The 26546-nt window shown below is 40.3% G+C and overlaps 1 protein-coding gene across 2 annotated transcripts in view; it reads right to left on the reverse strand.

Moving 5' to 3' along the window:
• LOC127573615 (BTB/POZ domain-containing protein KCTD5-like) overlaps positions 1–26546 on the reverse strand; it is a 60666-nt gene that overhangs the window by 30616 nt on the left and 3504 nt on the right. For both annotated transcript variants that reach the window (XM_052021994.1, XM_052021993.1), the window contains exons 2-3: positions 2318–2426; positions 1940–2031 (exon numbers count right to left, since the gene is read on the reverse strand). In XM_052021994.1, coding sequence (XP_051877954.1) covers positions 1940–2031; positions 2318–2426 — 201 coding nt within the window. The remainder of the gene's footprint in view (positions 1–1939; positions 2032–2317; positions 2427–26546) is intronic.

Consider the following 26546-nt stretch of genomic DNA (forward strand, 5'->3'; position numbering starts at 1 on the left):
CAGCCTGGGGAATATTCTGTCAGGCCCTGGGGACTTATCTGTCCTAATATTTTTTAACAGCTCCAATACATCCACTCTTGATATCTACATGCTCTAGAACATTAACCTTACCAACACTGTCCTCAGCGTCATCAAGACCACTCTCCTTGGTGAATACTGAAGAGAAGTATTCATTGAGAACCCCACCCACTTCTACAGCTTCCAGGCACATCTTCCCATCTTTGTCTCTAATCGGATCTACCTTTACTCTCGTCATCCTTCTGCTCTTCACGTACTAGAAAAAAGCCTTGGGATTCTCCTGAACCCTACTTGCCAAACCTTTTCATGTCCCCTTCTTAAGTTCCTTCCTTGCTACTCTGTACTCCTCACGAACCCTATCTGATCCTTGCTGCTTACACCTTATGTATGCTGCCTTCTTTCTAACTAGTTGTTCCACCTCTCTTGTCACCTATGGTTCCTTCACCCTGCCATTCTTTCTCTGCCTCACCGGGACAAATTTATCCCTAGCATCCTGCAAGAGATCCCTGAACATCGAACACATCTCCATAGTACATTTCCCTTCAAAAGTGTCATCCCAATTTACACTCTCAAGTTCTAGCCTAATAGGCTCATAATTTGCCCTTCCCCAATTAAATATCTTCCTGTCCTCTTTGCTCCTATCCTTGTCCATGACAATGCTAAAGGTTATGGAGTGGTGGTCACTGTCCCCCAAATGCTCACCAACAGAGAGATCTGTCACCTGATCCAGTTCGTTACCTAATACTAGATCTAATATGGCATTCCCTCTAGTCGGCCTGTCAACATACTGTGACAAGAATCCGTCCTGGACACACTCAAACTCTGCCCCATCTAAACTTTTGGCACTAAGTAGGTGCCAATCAATATTTGGGAAGTTGAAGTCTCCCATAACAACCCTGTTATTCTTGCACCTTTCCAAAATCTGCCTCCCAATCTGCTCCTCAGTATCCCTGCTGCTGCCAGTGGGGGGGGGGGGGAAGAGAGCCAGGGACCTATAGAATACTCCCAGTAGAGTAACTGCTCTTTTCTTGTTCCTAACTTCCACCCATACTGACTCTAGAGAGGATCCTTCTACATTATCCACTCTTTCTGCAGCTGTAATGGTTTCCCTGACCAGTATCACCACCCCTCCTCCTCTTCTCCCCTCCCTCCCACCAACCCCCCCCCCCCCCCATACCTTTTAAAACACTGAAAACCAGGAATATTCAATATCCATTCCTCCTCTGGTGACAGCCAAGTCTCTGCAAGAGCCACAATATCATAGTCCCATGTACTTATCCAAGCTCTCAGTTCACCCTTATTCCTGATACTTCTTGCATTTAAGTAAATGCACTTTAGCCCATCCATCTTTCCACCTTTATACCCCGTACTCTGCTTCTCCTTCCTCAAAGCCTCTCTACATGTTAGATCTGACTTCTCCCCATCTACTTCTTCCTCTGACCTACCCCTCTGGTTCCCACCCCCCTCAAACTAGGAAAGTAGATTGAAACACATTTAATCTGGCAGGCCAGGGACTTTGGTACCAGACTGACAGACTTTTTTTGGACTATTAGATGTTATTCCAATTAAACATTCTTTTAATTCTTTGTTTAGATGTTACACACTACAGTAATATAAATTTTCTAGTGAACTTAGTGAGTTTCAAGGGAGTGCAGGAATCGGGGCATCAGTAAATTAGAAGGAGCATGGGAGTGAGGCCTCAGTGGGTTTAAAGGGAATGTGAGAACCCATGTGCCAAATGTGGGACTCTAATCCCCAAAATTGGAACTATAAAATACCTTGGTATGCCCTGAAATGTGCATGAAGATTACTACAAAAATACAAGTTTTTCTTTAACCACTTGAATTTCTTGTTCCCAACCTCACCCCACCAGTCCTCAAGGATAATTTCATGTCTTTGGATCAGGTCTCTTTTCACTCACCTGTGATGTTTTGGTGTCTCTCTCTCTTATCCTGTCTTTCACTAACTTTATTAGTGATGTGATGTTGTAAAACTCTGCTTCCTCCAGTACACCTGAAAGGAGCAAAACAATAATGAAATATTTTAAACCATAACCTGTGTAGAATTTGAAAGGTTCCTTAATCACTACTCAATTCTCAACTCTTAGGGTGAAGACAGTTTTAAAATGCTGCTCTTTTACTGATACACTAGTTATGTAATTATGTCATATCTGAAAGCTGCGTCAGGAATAATGTCACAGGCAGAGAAAGTGAGAATTTAGTCAAACTCAAACCAAAGCTTAATGAGCTTGGTCAATCACAAATTAAATAAAAGCTGAAGATGCACCAAGACGACTTGCCTTCCTCTGCTAAATCTTTATTAATAACCAGCTTTCCATGCCGCAGGTAGTTCAGGATTGGGCCAAAATAGGTGGGATCTCGGTCTATTAGATAGGCACCAGTATCATCCTGCAATTCAAACACAGTTATCTGGTTACAAAAATATTTTACTCTGCAAGTACATTCAAACATGTTTTTCATATACCAATTCATTTTTTAAAACTACAGGTCCTCACCAGGTTATGAACGCCCAATTTAGGTATAGCCCATACATATGAAAGAATGTTTGGGAGATCGGTGGGATTGATTTGCCGGCTGCTGCAGGCATCTTCTGCTATATGGGAACTTAGTTTGCAGCCACATTTCTGACTTGCAACTGTCTGGATTACGTACAGTTCACAGGAACAGAACCCTGTCATAACTAGGGGAGGACTTGTATTTGATTTTCTTCCTATCCATCCTCTGCTCCCATGTGGCACACATGGGAATAGTATAGCTTACTTACGTGGAGTATTACCCATAACCACGACTTGATTAATGTATTAATTTGGTCACGGTCCAATTTAGAGTCTGTACAATACAAGTAAACACTGAATGCAAATGGAATATGAAGACATGAGATCTGAAATCTTTCCAACTCTGATGCATCTGCTGAATGTTGAAAATCAAAAGAAAAATGGAATATAGCTGTGGAGGTGCTATTGGGTATTGAGTATAAATATCCAATATTGCAGAGTGACAAGATCATGAATTCAATGCTTCATGTCAGTTTACTTTTTGTTGTTTCTCACAGCAGCCAGGGACCACTTCGTAGCAGGGGCAGTACTTTTCACCCCAGTTAAGGATGAATGAATGGGGAACCAGGAGGCAACTGCACCATCTAGTTCCCAAATTAAAGGAACAATGGGAGTTGTTACCTACAAAGAATGAAAAGCCGACTAGACTCAAAAGAGCCAGTGACTAATTAGAAAATGGAACAGTTAGAAGCCCGGGCTATCAAAAAGCTGCAGTTTGTTTTCTGTTCTCTGTGGAGTATCATAATTGCATTTTAACACATTAAAAAGTTAACACAATGGCAGTAATGACCCATAAGCTATTTTGGAATGCAAGTATAGTACAAGTCCTATAATCCACTATCCAATTGTTTGGAAATTGTGATGGTTCAGCATCTGGCTCACTAGATGCTGAGTCCATGTTCTCTCTAACACATTGGACTCCTGGTAAGTTCAGTGGGGTCCTGGTTCTCGCATTCCCGTTAAACCCACTGAGGCCTCACTCCCATGCTCCTTCTAATTTACTGGTGCTCTGATTCCTGCACTCTTGAAACTCACTAAGTTCACTAGAAGATTTATTATATTACTGTATTGTGTAACATCTAAACAAAGAATTAAAAGAACGTTTAATTGAAATAACATCTAATAGTCCAAAAAAGTCTGGTACCAAAGTCCCTGGCCTGCCAGATTAAATGTATTTTACTCTACTTTCCTATAAAATATTAAATTTTGATTGAGACAGAGCTCAAGGAAGGTTTCTGCTTCTCAGCTTTTGCATTCTAACTTGCTTCTGTGGCTTTTCTTCACCCACCAATTATTGGAAAGAGTCTGTTTCCATCCATCTCTACTTGAAAAGTTCTATGGTACCCAAGTTCTCCATATAAGCAGGCAATCTGAGTGTTGCCAAACAATGTGATTTGAGCAAATTTCAGTTGAACTCTATCATCCAAACTCCATACTTTCCAGCAGATCACTAGATAGCTCCAGCAAACACAATGTCGACTGAGTTACATTGATCTAAAAGTAAGACAGGGGAATGAGCTAAAAAGTGTCAGATGAAAGTCAATGAGTATGAGGAATGGCATTTTGTTAAAAATGCATGAGAAAATTTATTGTGAATGGAATTATGTTCAGTGTTGTGAAAGATTGAGGGTGAGGTTAATAAGGTCGTAAAAAAGAAAATTACTGAAATTCTAAGCTTTACAAGAGGTATGGAAGATAAAAGCCAGAATGAAATAATGAGCCTGTACAAACCTTTAGGAGTTGGAGTACTTTAAGCAGTATTGAGATCCATACCATACAAAGGATATTGGGAGAATAGATTCATTAGAATATAGCCTAGTATTAGGAAATGAATATGCCCATGGATTCATTTTTTTTGTAGTAAATCCAGAATAACCTTCTGCAATTCCCAGAGCCATCATAAGACCATGCCTTTTTTTTGGAAAATAGTGAGTTCACTTTAAAGATCTCATGCGCAGGAAAGCATTCTGCACTGGGAGCCTGAAACATCACCAATAACAAAGCCTGAAACCTTGGACTTGCATATGGCATCCAAACACACTTAAAATGCATTTGAAAATGGAATTAAAGACCACCAGGTAGCATCTGTGGAAAGAACAGGAGCTCTAAATGGTAAGGTCAACTGTTTCTCTCCTTGCCGAGATTTCTTTGTCTGCTGAGTATTTCCATATCTGCATTAAGTTGCATCCAAAAACCAAACAGTGAGCTTAGATTTGGAAAGTAGATGCTCAGTTGAATTAAATTCTGCTCTGATGTTTGCCAGGTCAGCATTACACATGCTTCACTTAGCCTCCAACTAGAAACTCAAAGTAGGTGGTTGAAGAGGCAGGTGTATACTATTTGTGAAATGATGCTCAGAATCAGATTTATTATCACCAACATATGGCATGAAATTCGCCGTTTTGTGACAGCAGTACAGTGCAAAGACATAACATCTATAAATTACAAAAATAAATAAATAGTGCCAAATAAAGAATAACGAGGTGGTGTTCATGGATCATTCAGAAACCTGATGGTGGAGGGGAAGAAGTTGTTCCTGTATCGTTGAGTTTTGGTCTTCACGCTCCTGTACCACTTCCCTGATGGCAGTAACGAGAAGAGGGCACATCCTGGATGGTGAGGATCTTTAACGGCAGATGCCGCCTTCTTGAGGCACCGCCTCTTGAAGATGTCCTTGATGTGTCTGTGATGAAGCTGGCTGAGTCTATAACCCTCTGCAGCCTCTTGTAATCCTGTGCATTGGAGCCTCCATAGCAGGCTGTGATGCAACCAGTCAGGATGCTCTCCACCGTACATCTATAGAAATTTGTAATCGCCTTTGGTGACATACCAAATCTCCTCAAACTCCTAATGAAGTAGAGCTGCTGCCACACCTTCTTCACGATTGCATCAACGTGTTAGGCCCAGGATAGATTGTCTGAGATGTTGACGCCCAGGAACTTGAAGCTGCTCACCCTTTCGACCGCTGACCCCTCAATGATAACAATTTGACAACATTTTCCATTTTAACAGTCACAATCTAGTCAAAGTGCTCATACTTTCATCATGATTGGCTCCTCTCCCATTACTGAAGGATTCTAATCTCCTTCTAGCATTGATTCCCTCTGGATTGTTGCAATATTAATCTAAAGAACAGTATGAAAAATAGCAAGGAGGTCATGGGTGGAACAACATTGTTCTAGTAGTGCTGAGTATGACTATACATAAAGTAGACAGAGTAGGAATCACAAGCTTTCATTAGCTGTCCATTCCAAAACATGCAGAAATACTTAGCTATGCTGTGTCTTGGTCAAATCCCAAAAATGCATTACACCATCAGATAAAACATAGCCACAACCCCCTGGTAGTAATATGCTTCAGGAGATTCCTTAAATCACAAGGTTTACACTGAATTAATGTATTGTTGCAACAGTGACAAGATTGTTGCATATAACCAGATGGTTGGCAGGTAGGTTTTACTATGAAATAAGCTAGAAAGTGATCATGAGGATTTCATGGATTTCCATCACACAAAAATAGAGACACACAACATCCCCTGCTCTAGTGGATTTTTGTAAAAGCCAGCTTTGTTCATTCCATTAAAAAAATCCATTTGTCTCTCTCTCACCTAAAGCACAATGAGCTTATCTAGTAGTAAATTGAGCTACAACAGCACCTGGCCCTTGGTATTTCAAGACCATGGAATTTTACAGGTCAGGAAGTGGAAAAAGAACAAGTACATTGGTAACAGCACTCCCTGTCAATGACAGAAAAGAACCTAGTCCTCAGGTATGGAGGCTCTTAGTGTTGCTGTACCTGGTACAGGTTTGGCTATATTCTACAATTGTGCAATAGCAAATCACCCAAGTCCATTCTTTTTTGTTTCATCAGGGGCTCAACAGTAAAGCAAGTTTGCAGAACCTTGATGAATAAATCTCCAGAAACAGAGGCACAAAAGGTACCCTTGTTCTTACTGCTAACTTCACATGTGACTACATCAAGCTCTGCATGGACCTTGAATATGCAAACACCAAGTTTCATAACGTGTAGAAATTCTATTTATTCTCAGCATTGCACAGGATGGGTCTGGCCATTTTGTCTCGAAACTTTCAATTTAATTGGACTGTTCCACACCACCTGTCCCTAGTACGATACTTTATCCAGAAGAACCTTAGATTATGAATCAATTACTCAGGGGTCTGCACATAATGTTATCAGATTTCTACAGGAAAAAGAGAGAATGCATCCAATAGGTGGTTCCCCTAATAGACTGTCAAAGTTTGTTTTTTGCAGTATGCCTCATCAGCAAAGCTTTCAAACAAGCATCAGATGTTGCTTTGTATTGCTGTGGTAGTGAGAAAGGCTCAACCCATCAGATCTTTCTTAGTTGGAATACTGGCACAACGCACTGCCTTTGTGATAGTTGCACTGGAAACGACCACTGCCCATCTCCTTTGAGAATGCATCTCTGCCAGGAATGCCCAAGAGATGCAAGGGTATTTGTTAAGATTCAACCCGAACAGCCACATAACAGATCTCTGTACTATGTGGTCTGTTCCCAGAGAGACAAACATCAGCCACTGCTGGGAAACCATCAATGCAGTAAAAGACATCCTCTGGCATGCCCAAACTCATTAGTCTCCCAGTCCGATGTGTTGTCCACGACGAAATGCCACAAACTAGCACACTCAAAAGGTCCAGAACTGTGTTCTAAGGGGCATGCTAAAGTTGGATACCGACTCTACAGAGGATCCATGGGCAAGGGCCAGAGTTTTAAATTGATTGAAATCTGTATTAAAACCCCAAGATCTATTTGATTTAGGGTTATAAATGAACAATAACTGATGTGTTATTGTTCAAGTAACAGGAAAAACATGACATTATGAAAATGTCAAACGTTCAGCATTACACACTTCTGAACTTTTATTAAAATATATTTTGCAGTAAGAGAAAAGCAGGAAGTGGTCAGGCTGCTTTCTGTACTAACACCAGTTTTCTGAAAGTTGTTCACTTAGTCTGTGCCTTTCCCCCACAGCTATTAAGTTTTCTTAAAAAGAATGTAGAAGTGATTGGGAATTAAGTCCTGCTATGAATTCTGCTTCAGCGCCATTTCTGGAAAAGTAATCTACATTGTAAAATTCTCCACACAAATCCAGTTTTCATACTCTCAGGTCATAACTGAGGCATCACTAATGAGCCTGCACACTTGGAGCCAAACCCCAAATGGTGAATCAATGCCTTTAGGAGCCAAAGGCAGAAAGCTGGTCACAGGGTGAAGTTACAGCAACCCTTTCCTCCTGGAGACAGTATTGAAGGGCAGGAAACTAAAATCCAAGCATTACAGCCCCAGAAGGAATTACTTAACACAACACCATTTGTTCTTTCATACCAAGGTACAACTGTTTAAAAGATCCATTTCTTTCCAATGCAAGTCCACAAACTATTTGCAGCTCTTAACACAACATGCAGTGGAAAAAGGACACTAGTTGAAATGCAATAAATAATCTGTAAACTTCTCTATGAAAATGGCCGAAATGCCCAGACACACTTTTCCTCATTCACTTTCAAACAAGGTAAATTCTTTAATGAGCAGGGAAGTCTGCCTTAGGAGATATTCAGGACCTTATAAAGCAGAAAGCTAGCTAAGCAATCTGGCATCACAGCCATCAATGACAATTAGGAGACTGCAGATGAGAATCAAAACAAGAAAATATTGGAGCCATACTGGATAGGCAGCATCAGTGGAGGAGTACAACGTCAATGTTTCATATAAGACCCGGCTAGAGAACCAAAAAATGCCTGTTTTTTGTTCAATTTAGTATCAGAATAAAAAAAAGAGGGGAGGGAAGAACAAAAACCAGAACCTGTTAAATAATTTAGGCACCTGACCATAGACAATAGAATTCATATACTTCATTCAAGAACAGTGTGACAGAAGTTCAGCTGGAGTGGGGGCAGTGAAATGGTGTTATAGGGAAGAGGAAAACAAATGATGGGATGGAAAGTAGAATAAATTAAATAACTAAAGGAGAATACTGCAAGGCAAGATGAGGAGGTAACAGGACAAGTATAGGAACAAAGAATCAGTCAGCAGGAGGTGTAAATGCAGAATAATTATCTAAAATTACCAGAGGAAGGTGGAATGTTTGAAATAAAAATGGTAAAGCGAAGTGGTGATTACTTTTCCATGTCTTTCTCTACTCCCAAACCTACTCCAAACTCCATTAAACATCAAATTTAAATGGCTACATAAGTCCAAAACCAACTCTTAGGCCCGACAACACCTTTAGAAAGCACGACTTAGTTAAAGGTTCAGATGTGGATTCTTCTGAACTTGACTTCCCTAGCACAACTGCAAGTTAACACCATTCAGCAGGTTACCGCCTATTTTGGACACAATCAGTCCCTTGTGAACAGAGTGAGGTTTTTAGTCTTACACATTCAGGTGAATTGGGATCAGATTGAATCCAGCAGGAGGCCAGATGAATATTAGTTTTCACTAGGGTCTGAATCATTGCAAATTATTTTTGTCCCCTGGGCTTTTTTGCAGAGCAACAATGCTGTTTGCTGGCTCTATTCCAGAATTCATAATGCAGCCGAGGAGTTATTACATCAAGATGAATGGACTATATACACAGACTGGTTGAAGCAGGCACCTGCAAGACAACTGGCCAAAGGCAAAGTTAGCTTGCCTGATTTCACTACCACCATAAAAAAAAAGGAAGTCAAGAATTAGCAGCATTATCTGCTAGTGACCAATTCCTTTCAAAGTGAAAGGAGTGGATCAAGATTTTCACTCTTCCTTTACCTACAGTGACTTAAGTTGCAAAATTATGATGAGCTTCTCCCACAGGAGAGATTTTGTAGAGATTAAACTTTACCTTGTCAGACTTGTTTTTCAGACCAAATATCTTGTTTCCTTTAATTTTGCAAGTCACAAAACATACATAAAGGGTCAGAATACTGATCATTGTGAGTTAAGATCTAAAAAAAACTTGCAAACTGAGCTGGACCTTTGAAATATGATTACAACTGCATATATTAAACATCACAAAACCATCACACGTCCCTCACTTTTAGATGTGATCAGTCACAACTTTGTCAAGTTCAATTCATTCACATCAGGCTTACATTTCATATCCTGATGCAGGGTTTCCAACCAGAAACGTCGACAGTTCCTTCCCCTCCCCCACAGATCCTGTTTGACCCGCTGAGTTCCTCCAGCAGATTGTTTGTTGCTCAAGAGACTGCAGATGCTGGTATCTGGTGTCCTTATTTTCCACTCAGCTGGACTTGGCCACATTACCTTTCCTTAATAGAAAAGTTTCTGCAGAAAAGCACTTGACCACAAGTCCATCTGGCAGTGATCAACATGGAATATACTGAAGGCCCTGTGGGAAAAGGACACTATGGATCATGCAGGATTGTCTCCCGAGTAGACAGTCAACACCATTTGGCAGATGCCTCATCATAACTCTCAAAAAAGCACCAACACCTCACTTGGCTGGCAGTGAGAGGCCTTCCCTGTCATATCTTTCCTTCACATTGGAGCTTCACTCCTAATACATCATGCCCTCAAGACAGCTGTGATGAGGATAAGACAACTGTCCATCCCTTTGGAACTGTGCCTTTACAAAGAATTTCTGGAAAAGAATGCAAGGGTCCTTGTTGAGGTTTGTCCCAAACAGCTGCACAACAGAAGACTCTCTGATCTATGTGCTGTTCCCAGGGTCACAAACCAAGACAAACATCAAGTGCTGCTGGAAGATCATTGACTTGGTGAAAGCGGTACTTTGGTCTCCCCAAAATTTGATGGTCTTCCAGTATGAGCTGCTCGCAAGTGAATAATGCTGTCTGGCATATTCCAGCGTGCAGAAGCACCTGCTAAGGCATGCACTGAAGCTTGGTGCAGCCAATGCAAAGGCTTTCAGGGGAAGGTCTGCCATCTAAAGTCTAGCCTCCACTGGACAATGAGGGGCTGGGTCCCATGTAACAGCTCTGCAAACAATTTAAAGGGGCTATAGCTCAAGGAGGCTATTTAAACGGTGTTGTACTAACTTGATGACACTACAAATGCATCAACTTGACAACATTATGAATGCAAAGAAAGCCCTGTACTGTTTTGTATTTCTAGTGTACATTTTTATGAATAAAGTCTGATTTTGAAATAAAAAGTTTTCACATCAGGCTTATCATACAACAAATACACTTAAGGCTTGAAATAATTTTTGGATTTCTATAAATGCAAGGATGGTTATTTATTCTATAGAGCATAAAATAATTGGATTAAGTATTTAAAGTACTATGATGATGTTGGTCTCTATCATTTTGAGTGCTATGTCTTCAACTTGTTTGGAAGAGAAAGCTCCTGTAATACTTGTGATTTGTTTAGTCTTCTGAAACCAATTAAAACTGAATGGACAAAGAGGAGAAAATGGATCAATAATTGGCTTGGCTTCAGAGGAATTATTTTAGCAAATAATCTTTTAATAGCCATTGTCAGCTCCATCTGCTTTTCATAAATATAAGGAAATGACCTTTTAAAGGATGCTTCAGGGTACAGACTTTTCTGTGTTAACTACATTGCAAGGTTTGCAGCTGATGCACTAGAATGGGGCATAACAAATGGCCTCACTGGAAAAGCAAATTTGGAGGAAAAGAAAGCGTAGCAGCCTTTTGGTATTCCCATATAAATACTGTAGTTTGCATCCTTCAGGGAGGAAAAATAGGACTCAGACTCAGTTGGGAAGATTAATTATGCAAGAGAATTGTTGATTACAACATCAATTATTAAGAACAAGCCTCAGTTGCTCTAGTTAACACAGGCACCCAGATCACCACTTTTTCTAAAAAGAAATTCCCAAGCAATTGTATGACAAGTTCATTTTCACAGATGGTTGCATTCTTGCAGTGCCAAGTAGTGTGACTTGTGTGATGAGAAAGCTGGTCAGTGGGGAGGGGTTGTGTGACAAGTATCTGAACATGAGTGTTTATGTTGTTAGATAATTTAACACAGAGCACACCCAGTTTCATGTGAGTGCTTATGTATAAGAATATAAGAAATAGGAGTAACAGAAAAAATTGCAACAAACCTCAATCTGCAGCTGTAATGGAACCAATATGAATAATGCAAAATAACAGTAAAACTATCCACTGATGGAATTATTGAGACTACAAAATATAAATGTGGCTTTTATGATAAGTGCACTGTATGACAAGAAGTGGAAAATAGGAAAAGCTAGAAAGCATTTTCACTGATTCTTCACTGGACATAAAACATCTCTAAATACCACATCAGCAAATCATTAAAACATTTCTGACTGCACCATATAGGCTTTTGACTCGATTTTGTTTTAGTGAAATGCACAATCAAAACTTTATTTTTGCTCAAAATGTTGTTGCTTCTGGTAAGCCTATGACCATAAAATATATGAACAGTTGGTTTTTGGAAGGATGTCAACCATTCTAAAGAGGAACAAATACACACAGTGGACTGAATTTGGGAGAGATTATTCCATGAATAATCAACTGGCTTTAAATTGGATGAATGTCATTGTTTGGATGAGATATTTAAACCAAGCTTTCATCTTTCCCTCAGGTGGACTGTGGAAGATCTCACAACATAGTTCATAGGACCTGCAAGTTCTTTAAGTAAATTGGTAAAAATTTGCTTCAGTTTCCAATCTGTTTACCTTTTATATAAGGGAGGGAGGAGATTGCTGAACTGTTGGCTAGGATCTTTGAGTCCTCATTGTCCACAGGAATGGTACCGGAGGACTGGAGGATGGCAAATGTTGTCCCCTTATTCAAAATAGGTAGTAGGGATAGTCCAGGGAATTACAGACCAGTGAGCCTTACATCTGATGGGCAAGCTGTTGGAAAGGATTCTAAGAGATAGAATCTATGAGCATTTAGAGAATCATGGACTAATTAGGGACAGCCAGCATGGCTTTGTGAAGGGAAGATCTTGTCTCACAAGCCTGATAGGGTTCTTTGAGGTAGTGACCAGGAAGATTGATGAGGGTAGTGCAGTAGATGTGGTCTACATGGATTTTAGTAAGGTGTTTGACAAGGTTCCACATGGTAGGCTTCTTCAGAAGGTCAGAGGGCATGGGATCCAGGGAGGCTTGGCTGTGTGTATTCAGAATTGGCTTGCCTGTAGAAAGCAGAGGGTTGTGGTGGAGGGAGTGTATTCAGATTGGAGGGCTGTGACTAGTGGTGTCCCACAGGGATCGATTCTGGGACCTCTACTTTTCATGATATTTATTAATGACTTGGATGAGGGGGTAGAAGGGTGGGTTAGCAAGTTTGCAGACGACACAACGGTCGGTGTTGTGGATAGTGTGGAGAGCTGTTGAAGCTTACAGACGGATATTGATAGGATGCAGAGCTGGGCTGAGAAGTAGCGGATGGAGTTCAATCTGGAGAAGTGTGAGGTGGTACACTTTGGAAGGACAAACTCCAAGGCAGAGTACAAGGTTAATGGCAGGATTCTGGGTAGTGTGGAGGGGCAGAGGGATCTGGGGGTTCATATCCACAGATCCCTGAAAGTTGCCTCTCAGGTGGATAGGGTAGTTAAGAAAGCTTATGGGATGTTAGCTTTCATAAGTTGTGCGATCGCGTTTAAGAGCTGCGAGGTAATGATGCAGCTCCACAAAACTCTGGTTAGACCACACTTGGAGTACTGTGTCCAGTTCTGGTCACCTCATTATAGGAAGGATGTGGAAGCATTGGAAAGGGTGCAGAGGAGATTTACCAGGATGCTGCCTGGATTAGAGAGTATGGATTATGAGGAGAGACTAAGGGAGCTAGGGCTTTACTCATTGGAGGGAAGGAGGATGAAGGGAGACATGATAGAAGTGTACAAAATATTAAGAGGAATAGAGTAGACAGCCAGCAACTCTTTCCCAGGGCACCAATGCTCAATACAAGAGGGCATGGCTTTAAGGTAATGGATGGGAAGTTCAAGGGAGGTTTTTCACCCAGAGAGTGGTTGGTGCATGGAATGCTCTGCCTGGGGTAATGGTGGAGGCAGATACATTGGTCAACTTCAAGAGATTGTTAGATAAGCACATGGAGGAATTTAAAATAGAGAGATGTGGGAGTAACGGGTTAAATAGTCTTAGGAGTGGTTTAAAAGTCAGCATGACATGGTGGGCCAAAGGGCCTGTATTGTGCTCTATTGTTCTATGGTTCTATAATCTCACTCAAAAGTAACTGTATAATTGTTCATATGCTGGTATCTACATTAAAACCCATAACTACACCTCAGAATAACCTTCTTGAGTATTCTAACAAAGGTTCAAAATAAATACTAGTTAATTTTTTCTCCATAGAAGTGGCACTCAAAGAATCAGGCAACACTATACACAGAATACTGAAAGTCTAGTCCAATTGTAAAGTTAACCAGTTGTTGCACAGACTGCCATCAGAACAATGTAAGGATCTCTTTGACAGTATTTTACTACAGCTAGCCATCGACAAATGGATGTTCTTAGTTATATATTGATACAGTTTTACAACATTTACATTCTGACATGGGCAAGTATAGACGTGGATGTTAACAGAATACAATTGGAACAGTCATAACTGCAAAATTCCTCAGGTGATTCACTGTGATCATAGATCAATACCAACACAGTAATCGTAGCAGTACTGCTCAACTAAATGGGCATAGTTTTTTTTTTAAGCATGTGGCATATAAAACATGTTGCCTATTGAAAGCTCATATCCAAACCAGTTTAGGCAAATGAAATGGAACATATCCTTCACTCTACATAAGGGGGACTTGGTCAGGTTAATACTGTTTAATCAAAGTAAATATTCACTTAAAATCTAAATCCATTTCTTTTCTGAATAAATACGAAAGAGATGGAATGTAGCTTATCCTCATCAGGCCAGTAAAACTCCAATAATTTGCCATCCAATTGTTTGGAAATCCTGATGGTTTGGCATCTGGCTCTCTAGGTGCTGATTTTCAAGCTTCCTTTAACCCACCAGGGCTCCGGATACTGCACTCAATTTAAACTCATTGGCATCCCAGTTCCCATACTTACTCCAACTCAGTTGGCCCCCGAAATCTTGTGCTTCCTTTAAACTGGGGCACCAGTTCCCATACACCTTTAAATTCACCTGGTTTTCTTTCTTGCATTCCCTTGAAACTCACTGTATTCACTGAAGATTATAAACTATACATTATATTATTAATTGGAACATCATTCAGTAGTCTTGAAAATCTGCCAGTCTGGCACCACCAAAGTCGCAAGCATGCCAGATTAACGGAGTTTTACTGTATATACTCTCTAATACACACTATGAGGGGAGTGATATCACAATGATTGTGAAAGATTACCAGTTGCAGAATCTCTGGTACTTTTTTCTTCCCATAAGCAAGATGCAAACAAAGGGAAATTGTGACCAGCAGGAAGAAGATAGTTATACAATGCAAACAATTTTACTCATTTGTTGATTATTTTACTGGGTGGGGGGGGGGGGGTCACAAAATTCAAAGCAAGAACCCACACTACTGTTCAAATTCTAGCAGAGGAACAGAGCAGCAGGGTGGACACAGGCATTAAAAAAGCCACTGCATAAATTACATCCAATGCACAAAGCTAGCAGTAAATGCCAACCTGGCAGGGTGGTTCGTGCACAAATTGGAAAATGTTGAACAGGTGCAGTAATGGAATGCTCATGACTGGTGAAAGTCATCTAATCCTACTGCATCTAATCTGGGTATGCTTAATGTCCCTAAATTGCTGTGTCCCATTCCCACATTTGCTTTGAAGACTACAATAGCCCAAATATCATGCAGCTGATGATATATTTTAGCAAAAGGTGGGGTATCTCTAGAATTCTTTACCCTGGAGGATTGTGGAGGCTAGATCATTAGTTACAGTTAAAGATGAAATAGATACATTTCTGAAAGATCAGGAAGTTGTGGATTATGAGGAACTAGCACAGGAGAGGAGATGAGGCCCTGAGGCAGATCAGCCATGATCATATTGGATGGTGGGGACAGGCTTGAGGGGCCGAGTAGCTTACACCTGCTCCTATTTTTTTTATGTTCTAAGGTTGTACCCTGGTGAATTTTCCCCTCGGTGAAACTGTATGGAACACTTTTCACATTAAGTACTATTTTTATACAAGACTGAGCCATTTATTGAATCTCAGCGTTACCTTCTTCCACTCTGCCCATCACCCATTCAAATTCTTCCTGAACATTTCCGATAAATTGAAGGCCATTTATTAAAAGCTTTCAGAATGATAAGATCCCAATCCAGTGTAAGGCTGGTGAAACTGTTCTATGAATGGACAAATGACTCAATGAAACAATGACAGCTTAAAACTATTCCCCTGGACAATGCCATTATCTTTGTGAAAAATCATACCATTAGCAAGTAAAGTTCTTTATAATTTAGAGGCTATATCTAGATATGTTAAGTTTGAAAACAAGAAAAAAACAAATGCAGGTTTAATTACACTGTTAAACAATAAAATATTATGCATAGTTTTGAGTAGTCCAATGGTGGAATTTTGATGTAATTCAAAATTCACATCCTTATGCTCAAACATCCATTTTGTCTCTCTTCAGCTTCCTTAATCTCATATCCACCCATGGCAGTTCAGTTCACATTATAAAGTGGCTTGATTACTGCTAAGCGTAAGAGTATTCTTTCTCAGATGAGATAGTGCAAGGTGACCATTAGGTGAGGACTGTGCCAGAAGGGCGAGTGGCAAAATTTCTGGGAAATATAAAAGACCACGATGAAGTAAGGGAATCATTCAGATCAACATGTCAGCAGGTTTGCTATCATTACGTGTGACTTCAAATCATTGGTGCCAGAGGGAGATTTGATACCGAAAATCCCAGACCAAACAATGCAGCTTTGAAGTTCAATGTCATGGAGAAGAGGATGACTACCACAAGAAAAGGCATGACCATGAAAGGAACTAGCGAACAAGCCTTACGGTACTGTCATTGGCATTATAAAGTAGCTGTTACTTTTGACTAAATTGGTAAAATATTCCCACATTACTTGCCCTGTGACAGAAGTACGTGGATTTTCAGCCTAACTGCTGGTGCTATGAGTCATGACACAGGACCAGACCAAAAAGATATTGCTTCCTATTACAAGATGACTACATTCTACAATAGCTGAGTTTCTCATTCAGACTTGCTGTGAATTTTCTTCCCAGAGTCTTTATCAATTCCTAGTTGTGGTGACAAGCTAGCTACTTATTCCTTTCGTTGAGGAATATGACTGGATAATTCTTGGTAACATGTGTGGAATATCATTTCTTAGCAATGCACACAGGATTATTCATTGAATAAATCACATGAAGATAAATAACCATATTTGCACTGAACATGATAACTAAGATACTAAGTTTCTGATATCAACACCAGTTGTAAAAAAAAGCTTCAAGTTCCTGGGTGTTAATATCTCAGGGGACCTATTGTGGGCTCAACACATTGATGCAATCACAAAGGCGGCACGCTAGCAGCTCTACTTCATTAGGAGTTTGAGGAGATTTGGTATGTCACCAAAGACTCTTGCAGATTTCTACAGATGTACAGTGGAGAACATTCTAACTGATTGCATCACTGCCTGGTATGGAGGCTCCAATGCAGAGGATTACAAGAGGCTGCAGAGAGTTATGGACTCAGCCAACTCCATCATGGACACAACCATCCCTGCCATCGATGACATTTTCAAGAGGCAGTGCCTCAAGAAGGTGGCATCCATCATTAAGGACCCTCACCATCTGGGACATGCTTTCTCCACATTACTACCATCAGGGAGGTGGCACAGGAGCCTGTAGACTCATGCTCAATGTTTTAGAAACAGCTTCTTCCCCACTGTCATCAGATTTCTGAACTGTCCATGAACACTACCTTAATATTCCTCTTTTTGCACTATTTTTGTAACTTGGTTATTTTTATGTCTTGCACTGTACTGCTGCCACAAAACAACAAATTTCACAACATATGTCAGTGATAATAAACTTGATTCTTATTCTGACCTCAAGGGAAGTAAAATCAAAGATTTTTCTGATTTAAAACAACATTTATATGGTACCTCTTATGTTCAAAATGTCCAAAGATGCTGCATTAAAGTATTATCAAAGATCAGTTGGTGCGTTTCCTACATTGCAGCAGTGCCTCAGTACGCCTCAATAGTTCTTCACAGACTGTAAACAATTTTGCAACATCAGTCATTAAAGTTTTACAGAAATGCAAAACTCTTTCAAATTGGAGGTAATTAAACTTGAACAGGCAGAGGAAACCCAAATAACAAACTAGAAAGGAATGTCAATTGAGAAAACTAACAAAATTGCCAAATGTGATAAGGCAGCACAGCTTTAAACTAGTGAAGTCATCAACCATTTCAGCATGAGACCAACACATGAAATTGACTTGCATACAAGGCAACAGAATAAAAATTCAAAAAATGAGTGAAGAAAAAGGTGGGTGTTGTAATTATGAGGAGGATGGGGGGGGTGGAAAGGAGGGGAGAGGCACTTTTGTCCTACACAATAGTAAGGATAGGTTGCATGAATACTTCACTTGCAAATGGCTTGCAAAGCATTTATTATGTAATGTATATACATGCTGAATAGGCAGCACCGCAGAGAAGCCATATGCTGCGTATTATGAAGAAAGAATGGGGTTTCTGATGAAAAATGCTTGTGTAGTTTTGTTCTTGCAGGCTCTGAAATGTCATCAGAATCCAACACCTCCAGAAGTAAAGCATCTGTGCCAACAGCAACATTATAATTAACTCTGTACTAGAACATGATGCAGGGTAATAATGAAATATGCTACATAATTTGCCATTTTAATTTAATCTCAATGGAAGTCATGGATTGAAAGTCTGAAGGGCACTTCTTGGAATGAGGGGACAGAGTGATACAGGATTGAGCACATCGCCCAAACTAGAACTAGATATAGTTGGCAGATATTCACAATCCATGCAAGAAACATTAACTGGTCAAGAAATACCATAAAAAGCAGGTGCAGGAATAAGCAGGTCATTTTCAGTGTGACAGTTTGTAATTAGCAGGGTGCCACACAATCTGTGCTGAAGCCCTAGCCACTTACAATCTCTTTAAATCAGAGGAACAACTGGGTAATATCCAAGTTTACTGCTGACACAAAGTCAGCTTAGTTAAGCAAGCTGTCACCAATAAAGGAACAGGAGATGAAAATTCAGTTCTCGGCCCGAAAGTACTACTCACTGAGATCACGAATAATCAACTACCTGCCTCCAACATCTGCCTTTTCCTCATATCCCTCAGATTTCACCAACAAAAATTTTATTTAAAATTATCAATTGCCTGAACATCAATTGACACTTGTGGAGGACTCCAAATTTTGCTAGATGTAAAAAAAAACAACCATAGAAAGATGGGGTCTTCTTTAGGGAGACCTTTGTAAACAAGGACAGGGACACCAAGGCAAGACAAGGAACAGAAAGATTATATCAGGAGCCCACTGAAAAGTTCTGAGCAACTGGGTTTTAGGAGGAATCACTACTGAATCAGCAGAAATCTGTTAAAAAGATTTGATACAACTGAAGTCTACAATTCTTAAGAGTTCTGATGAAATAGAAGGATAACTGTTGGGCAGGATACCTGCTCTTCACGGGGGATGGGATCTTTCACATCCATCTGAGAAGGCAGATATGGCTTTGGTTTAACACCAGATCTGGAAAATGACAAAGTGCAGCATCTGCTCAGCAACAATTACTATTGGAATGATGCAATTAAGTACAGCCAGTTCCAAGTTACGACAGGGCTCAGTTCCTGAGAACTGTCTGTAAATCAGAAATGAACAAAAATTGTGTGGCAGAAGGTCACAGAAACTCCTGTGACTGGAGAACAAGCATGGGAAAAGTGCCACCAGCCAGCCTCACTAACTCGGTGAGTGCTCAGCACTCCCAGCTTGGCTCGACCCAGCCCCCAGTTGTTGTGGCTTGGGGAGGGGGGGGGGGTGGAGGTGGTTACACAGAAATGTCCCATTCCCACCCAACAGAATACGTCCACAGCCCCAGAGCAGTCAGCAAATCTATCCCCATCTATCCTACTGGTCTCCCAAATGTTTGTTCATATGTACAGGGTGTCCATTAGTCCAACATTTGTAACCTGGGGAGGGCCCGTTTCTGGAATGAGACCTGAATGGACAATGGCATAATTTTAGAAATCCTGTTCTCTAATAACTTCCTAGAAAAATACTTTTCACTCAACCATCCCAGCACATTTTATTCCAAGTCTCTGCCCATCACTTTTCTCAACTGAGATCACCAATACAATCAGATAATGTTGTAATTCATCTCATTACTGTTTGCAGGACTTTGATTGTGGCATTTTATACACTATCGATTACACTTCAGTTAAACCTATATTGGATGCAATAGTAAAACTGCATTTGAGAGGATTTGAAAGCTAAATCCCAAATAATTTTGCGATTTTCCTCCTCCAGCCCAATTATATAGTTCAGATTTCCTATGCATCTTCATTCTGCTCAGGAAAGCTGATGGTTCAGTTAACCCATAGGCACCACGGATATCAGATTAATTCATCATTAAGGATAAAAACAATTATGTCACTGCTCATAGCAACAACAGTCAAATCCCAAAGCCACGCAACTTCTGTGATTTGTACAGTACCTTCAGGTAAACAAAGAATAGCTCATTACAACTATTCTCCTCTCCAAGTACTAGCTTGGCTTTTCTTCTGGAATCTCAGAAATATCAATACCCACAAAGATTTGAAATCTGTAGCTCTTCATCTTATTGTACAATCATATCATTTACACCGGATGAAACTTTAGTACCATGGCAATAAAGATCAACTTTTATTCTGAGCCACTGAAACAATGTTCAAAAAATGAAAGACTGAGCAGACAAATTTAAGTTTTAAATCCATAGGCTGGTTAAAATGATGCTGCTGCATGGTGGAGTATGCTACCACCAATACAAAAATTGTTATTAGGAGGATGTGCAAGCCTTACAGCCCATTAAGGTCGTTCCACCAGTCAACAACATCATGGTGGATCTACCAGCTCAACATTTGCCCACTTATTCCACATGTTTCTTGATTTCCTTCATACCCAAAATCTCCCTTAAACTTACATAACTATACAATGACCTTTAATGGTGAGAAAGATATGAAACAACACAAATATATGCACAAGTATGTATAAACAAGTGGATAAAACAATACAGAGAAATAGGTGGATTAAGTGGAATAAGTAGTTAACACTTACTTGGATGATAAACTTAAAAATAATTGAGCACCATATTTGTGGAGCTGGGGAGTAATGCACAACACATAACCTGTTCCACCACAGAACGATATTATACAGAGCATCATTTACTTTAGAAAATAAAGATTGTTTAAGTGAATAGCTGCGTCCAAGATAATTCTTGATTTTTAAAGCTACTTTCAAATTCCTATTTCTGCTCATATTTTAGTTACTTAAAAGATCTGATGAGAAATAGCACTGACCAAGAACTTTCTTCATTGGATAAAACCAGTCTGACCACTGGTATTCCTGAATAGACATTTCTCTGACTGATTGAAACAGGGTGAAAAATTTAAAAAACAGCAAATGCCAGAAATATGAAATAAAAACAGAAAATCCTGATAATACTCAGCAGGTCAGGCTGCATCTGTGAGAAGAAAAACAGAGCTAATGTTTCAGGTAGATTGCCCTTTGTCAGAACTGGGAAGCTCATTAAGCTATAAACAATGTTATCTGTTTAATGAGTGAATGGGAGCAGCTAGAGAGTGAGAACATAGACAAATGTGTTGTGAAATGAAGAGCAGGAAGACATGCCCAGCAGGACAGGACATCAAGACCAGAGTTGACACATTTACTTTGAAAAGTGCAGCAAGCTCGAATTCAATCTCAAACTTCCTGCAACCTCTTCTGTTCCAATGGAGCTTTTCTAGAGCATCCATGTTAATGAAGTTCCTCATCCTGAGACCATTTCAGTAAATCTCTTCTGCACGCTTCTCACAGTATCAGTGACACAAACAGATCATTCCTTCAAGGAATAGAGGACCAACAGGTGTGGACAATGAACTAGATGGAAAGTTAACTCAGCTGCAAGATGCATCACTAAACCAAAAAAGGTAATATGTTCAAACTGAAAGTTTTACAGAACAAAGTGAAGAATCAGAAAGCAAGAGCCAAGAACAAGAGCAGGAATTAAACTGTGAATCTTAAAAGTTTAAAAAGTCATGAGATAGCAGATGTTGATCATGTTTCATCAACTCACTTTAATATTTGCCAAATATCTTCCACCATTTACAATAAAATTCCAACACCCATAACATCAGGTTCTATCTTGCAAGCAGAGTTATCTATTCACCTCTTCACTCTCTGGTGCCAACAACACTGCTTAAATGCAAGGTTTAGAAATACTTTCACCAGACAGGCATGTCATCTCTTCTGCTTTAAGTATGATCTCATCTGCACCTCTCCACTCTATCCATGTGATCACAAATTTCCTCAGACCATTTTCAGACAGCGTTAAGCACAAGCTCGAGCAAGAGAACCATCTTTCTCCCAGAAAACGACACAGCTCTCAGGTCTGAACTAACTTCTGCAACTTAGAACCTTAAACAGAGGCACCACTCTTATTGCAGAGGATAGGTTTGTTGGTGTCTGGCCCTAGGAAAGGCAAGCTAAATATCTGGATAAAAGCCTAAGGGCATTCCTACTCACTTACACATAAGAAATAAGTATAGACCATAGAGCTACATAAACTTGCTCTGCCATTCAATATCATAAATAATCCTGACTCAGTTCCGCTCTCCCATCCCATCTCTATCATTCAATTTTCAAAAATCAATGGATCTTAGCCCTGAATACACCTTATGATTAAGCAGCTACAGATTGCATAGAAAATTCCAGTGATTCCCAAGGATTTATCCTTGTTCAAAACCAAAATGGGCAATCACTCATTTTGACCCCAGTTCATGTGACCTCCTAACCAGGGAAATAAGCTCTCAGGAACTACTGTCAAACCCTCAAAATCTTATAGGTTTCAATGAGAATACTAACTCTTAAACTCTGGGGAATCTCCTACTCATTTTCCTCTCATGGGAACACCTTCATCCAGGAATCAATTTCATCAGTGTGCACTGTGCTTCTCCAAGGCATGCATATCCTCTGTATACAGCACTCCAGGTGTGACCACACCCAAGTGCAATGACTGCAAGACTTCCTTTCTGTTACGTTCCCAAACTTGATTGTTCCCTTAATTGTTCACTGCATCTGCACGTTAACTGTATTTTGGGTGCATAGGAGATCAAAATTCCTTAATACCAACATTGAAAAATTTGCTGATTTACAGAGCAATGCTTGATGTGTTCCATGTATACATTCATGCAGAATTCACAAGAACACAATATATTTTTAAACTGCTGAAGACGTGGTTACCATAGTTTTACCATTTCCTCCATGAGGCAGCATGCAATTTTACTGCTCGATCAAGCACATTCTTGTCTTCAGTTTTTGTTTCCTGACAATGGAAACCATAAAGACCTGAGCAACAGGCTGCTAAACTGCACAAACAAGTCTACTTATTGTTGATATAAAATTATTCCTGTTCACAGCCCAGCTGTGGCTTTTATTTCATTCCAGCATCACCCCCCACCTTCCCTTCCCGTGACAACAGAAACACACAGTCATGTGGTCCTTATCTGCACTTGAAGGATCGAGTCTCAATACATCTGCCCGAATTGAACCCAGATGCGACAATAATTCAACTAAGCCACAAAATGAAAACCTACAGCTCTGCTGGCCTGCAAAAAACTACTTTGTTCTAGGTAATGAACTGAGTCTATACATAGGATGAGGTACAAGCAGCCTATCAGTCACCACAGTGTTCCATTCTCTGTACCTGTATTCTTTACTCCTTCATAGAATAAAACACTTTGGCACTCTCCCCTTTGTAAATCACAAAACCAGTGATTTGAATGAAAGGTAAAGAAAAAGTAATTTTAAAAATCCACCCACCCAACAAATAACACTAAAATCCCATGTACAATTTCCAGCATATGAGAGAGAAAACTGGTTCAGATTATCTCAGGACTCAAATGCCAAAATCAGACAGTCTACATTCCTCTGGTTATGTAGCTCTCCATCTGTCATGGCCCTTTCCATCTCCCAAATGTTTTTCCTGATTAGTCACATTTTGCAGTTCATGTCACTGGAACTACTGAAATAAAAGAATATTTTTGTTTTGAACTTCAAAGCATTTAACAATATTTCCATACAAGATCTCTTATAAATCATGACAGTAATAATCAGAATTTTACAAACAGATCTCATATCAGCACTATTGCAGTCTCTCAAATGCATTGTCACAAACATCAAGAGCAACGTTTCCCCTCCTGTTTGATTTCCCCAAATGCAGGCAGTAATTAATCTATTCAACAGGCACCCTACTTGAGAGACACTACAAGCCCACAGAAGGAGATGCCTTTAACTAAGCAACAGCTGGGTGCAGCTGAGAACAAATTCTCCAGTGTGCAAAGCAGATCATCCAACACCTGGAGAGCTGATTTAACCTTTCCATGAACAGATGGAGGGTGCATACAGGTCTTCTGTTTATATCTAAACAAAGATTAAATCTGGATAATTGTTGAAAATTGTCGATAACTGTAGTTCCGCTTACATGGACATCCAACGGTGTTTCAGTGAGGTCTAATGGAGTATCAGGCAGCCGAGGCTGTGCACTACCAAGCCAACTTCAGATCAACATGATGCACAGATGGCTTATTTCCTGCACACACGGGGGCTATTTCTGGATAATCGAATTTACCTTAAACTCCACTGCCTTGGATAAATATAGCAAGCATGTTGGTACACCCCTATTTGCAAGCTTCCCTCCAAGTTGTGCAAATCCTAATGTGGTTTCCTCATTATTACTACATGTAACCTCTGGAACTTCCAACCAAGCAACATCTGATTCATCTTCAATACATGGGCTGCTGTGGTTTAAGATGATAGTTCATCTTAAGATGATAGATTATGGCTGGACGCTGCATGGTGGTGTTGCAGGTAATACGAACGTCTTGTGTGCTAATGAAAGGAGGGTAAAATGTGCTGGAAATATTCAACAACTGTGGAGAAAGAACCAGATTGGTTGAGACTGATAACTGTTCCTCCTAACTGGAATAAGTGAGAGAAGCAATAGGTTTAAAGTTGTGGAAAAAAAGGGGAGAATTAATAAAAGATCATGATTAATGTGGAAGGAAGGAGAGTTTTTTTTGTTATTCATTTTTCCGGCCATGGCCGTCAATGGCAAGCTCGATATACAGCCTATACTTCACTAAAGATGGTGAGGTACCTTCTTATAAGATTGTGATCTTTCTGGTGAAGGTATTCCCACGAGGGGGTAGATGGCTTTATTTGTTGAGGAGTTGCAAAAGGAATTGTTCAATCATTAGTGAATACCCTGACACATTAGAAACAAATTCAATGATAAAATGGATGAAGAAAGTTAAACTTTGGACACTGCCTTGTGGAACTCCTGTAGCAATGGTCTGGTGCTGGCAGGAGTAGAGAAGTTGTGAACTAAAGTTTGAACTAAATCTTTGTTTGCAAAATCACTGCTCTGTTTGCTCTACTGTATGTTTTCTGTTTATCACACTTGTAGCCTTGTTTTGTAGCTTCACTAGATAGGCACCTTACTTTTGCATGCAGCTGCTCCCAGTATGCCTGCCTATGCTCCTCATTGAGCCAGTTAATTGTAATGATAATTGAAGTTACAAATTATTGCAGTGTACATTTCTGCTGCTGATGATGATCCATAGCACCTCATAGATGACCAGTTTTCAGCTGGCAAATCCATATCCCATTTAGCCTGACAGTAGTGCCAAACACAATAGGAGAGCACACTGAGTGTGAAACTGGGAGCTTGTCTCCACAAGGACAGTGTGGTGATCACTTTTACAAATGCATCTGCCAGAGTTAGATTTGTGAGGATGATGCCAAGTAGGTTTATCCCTCCTATTGGTTTGCTCACTGCCTGCTGCAGCTGTGTCCTTCAGGACTTGACCAGCTCACTCAGTGAACATGCAACCAAGCCAATCCTGTTCACAGACATTGCAGTCCCACATCCAGAGTACATTCTGTACCCTTGCAACTTTCAAGGCACAGTAGTGTAGCAGTTAGCATAACTGTTACAGCGCCAGCAACCTGGGTTCCATTCCCGCTGTCTGTAAGGAGTTTGCATGTTCTCCCAATGTCTGTGAGTTTCCTCCGGGTGCTCTGGTTTCCTCCCACATTCCAAAGATGTATGGATTAGGAGTTGTGGGCATGCTATGTTGGTGCCAGAACAGTAGCGACACTTACAGGCTGCCCCCAGGACACTCTACGTAAAAGATGCATTTTACTGTGTGTTTCGATGTATATGTAACTAATAAAGATATCATCATCAAATGCTGTTCAACATGGAGTAGCACATTCAGCAGCTGAGGGAGGATGGTTGGTGGTAACAAGGAAGTTTCCTTACTCATGTTTGACCAGGTGCCAAAATATTTCATGGGATCTGGAATCAACATTGCAGACTGCCAGGGCAACTCCCTTCTGGATCTGTCCTGCTTATGTGACAGGATGTACTGAGGTCAGGATTGAACCCAGGTCTCTGGAGCTGTGAGGCAACAGCAAAAATTGAGAGTCACTTGGCCAGTCTGTGGGCCTGCTCTCTGAAGTTAGATACCAATCCCTAGATATTTGTGAGGAGGTACTTGAAAGATCAAGTGGGAGAGATGCTGCAGTGCCCAAGTTTGGTGTCTGGATTGATGCTAGTTTCTTTCTGGTTTTATCCATTTTTTAGATGGAATCTTTACCAACAACTACTGTCCAAGTAGATCTGTGGTTATGGTGAAGTGCTTGAACTTGATGGCAAGCACAGTGCACAAACCGACATTTCAAACTTTCTCTTCACTT

This window comes from Pristis pectinata, chromosome 8, assembly GCF_009764475.1.
Source record: "Pristis pectinata isolate sPriPec2 chromosome 8, sPriPec2.1.pri, whole genome shotgun sequence".
Lineage (NCBI taxonomy): Eukaryota > Metazoa > Chordata > Chondrichthyes > Rhinopristiformes > Pristidae > Pristis > Pristis pectinata.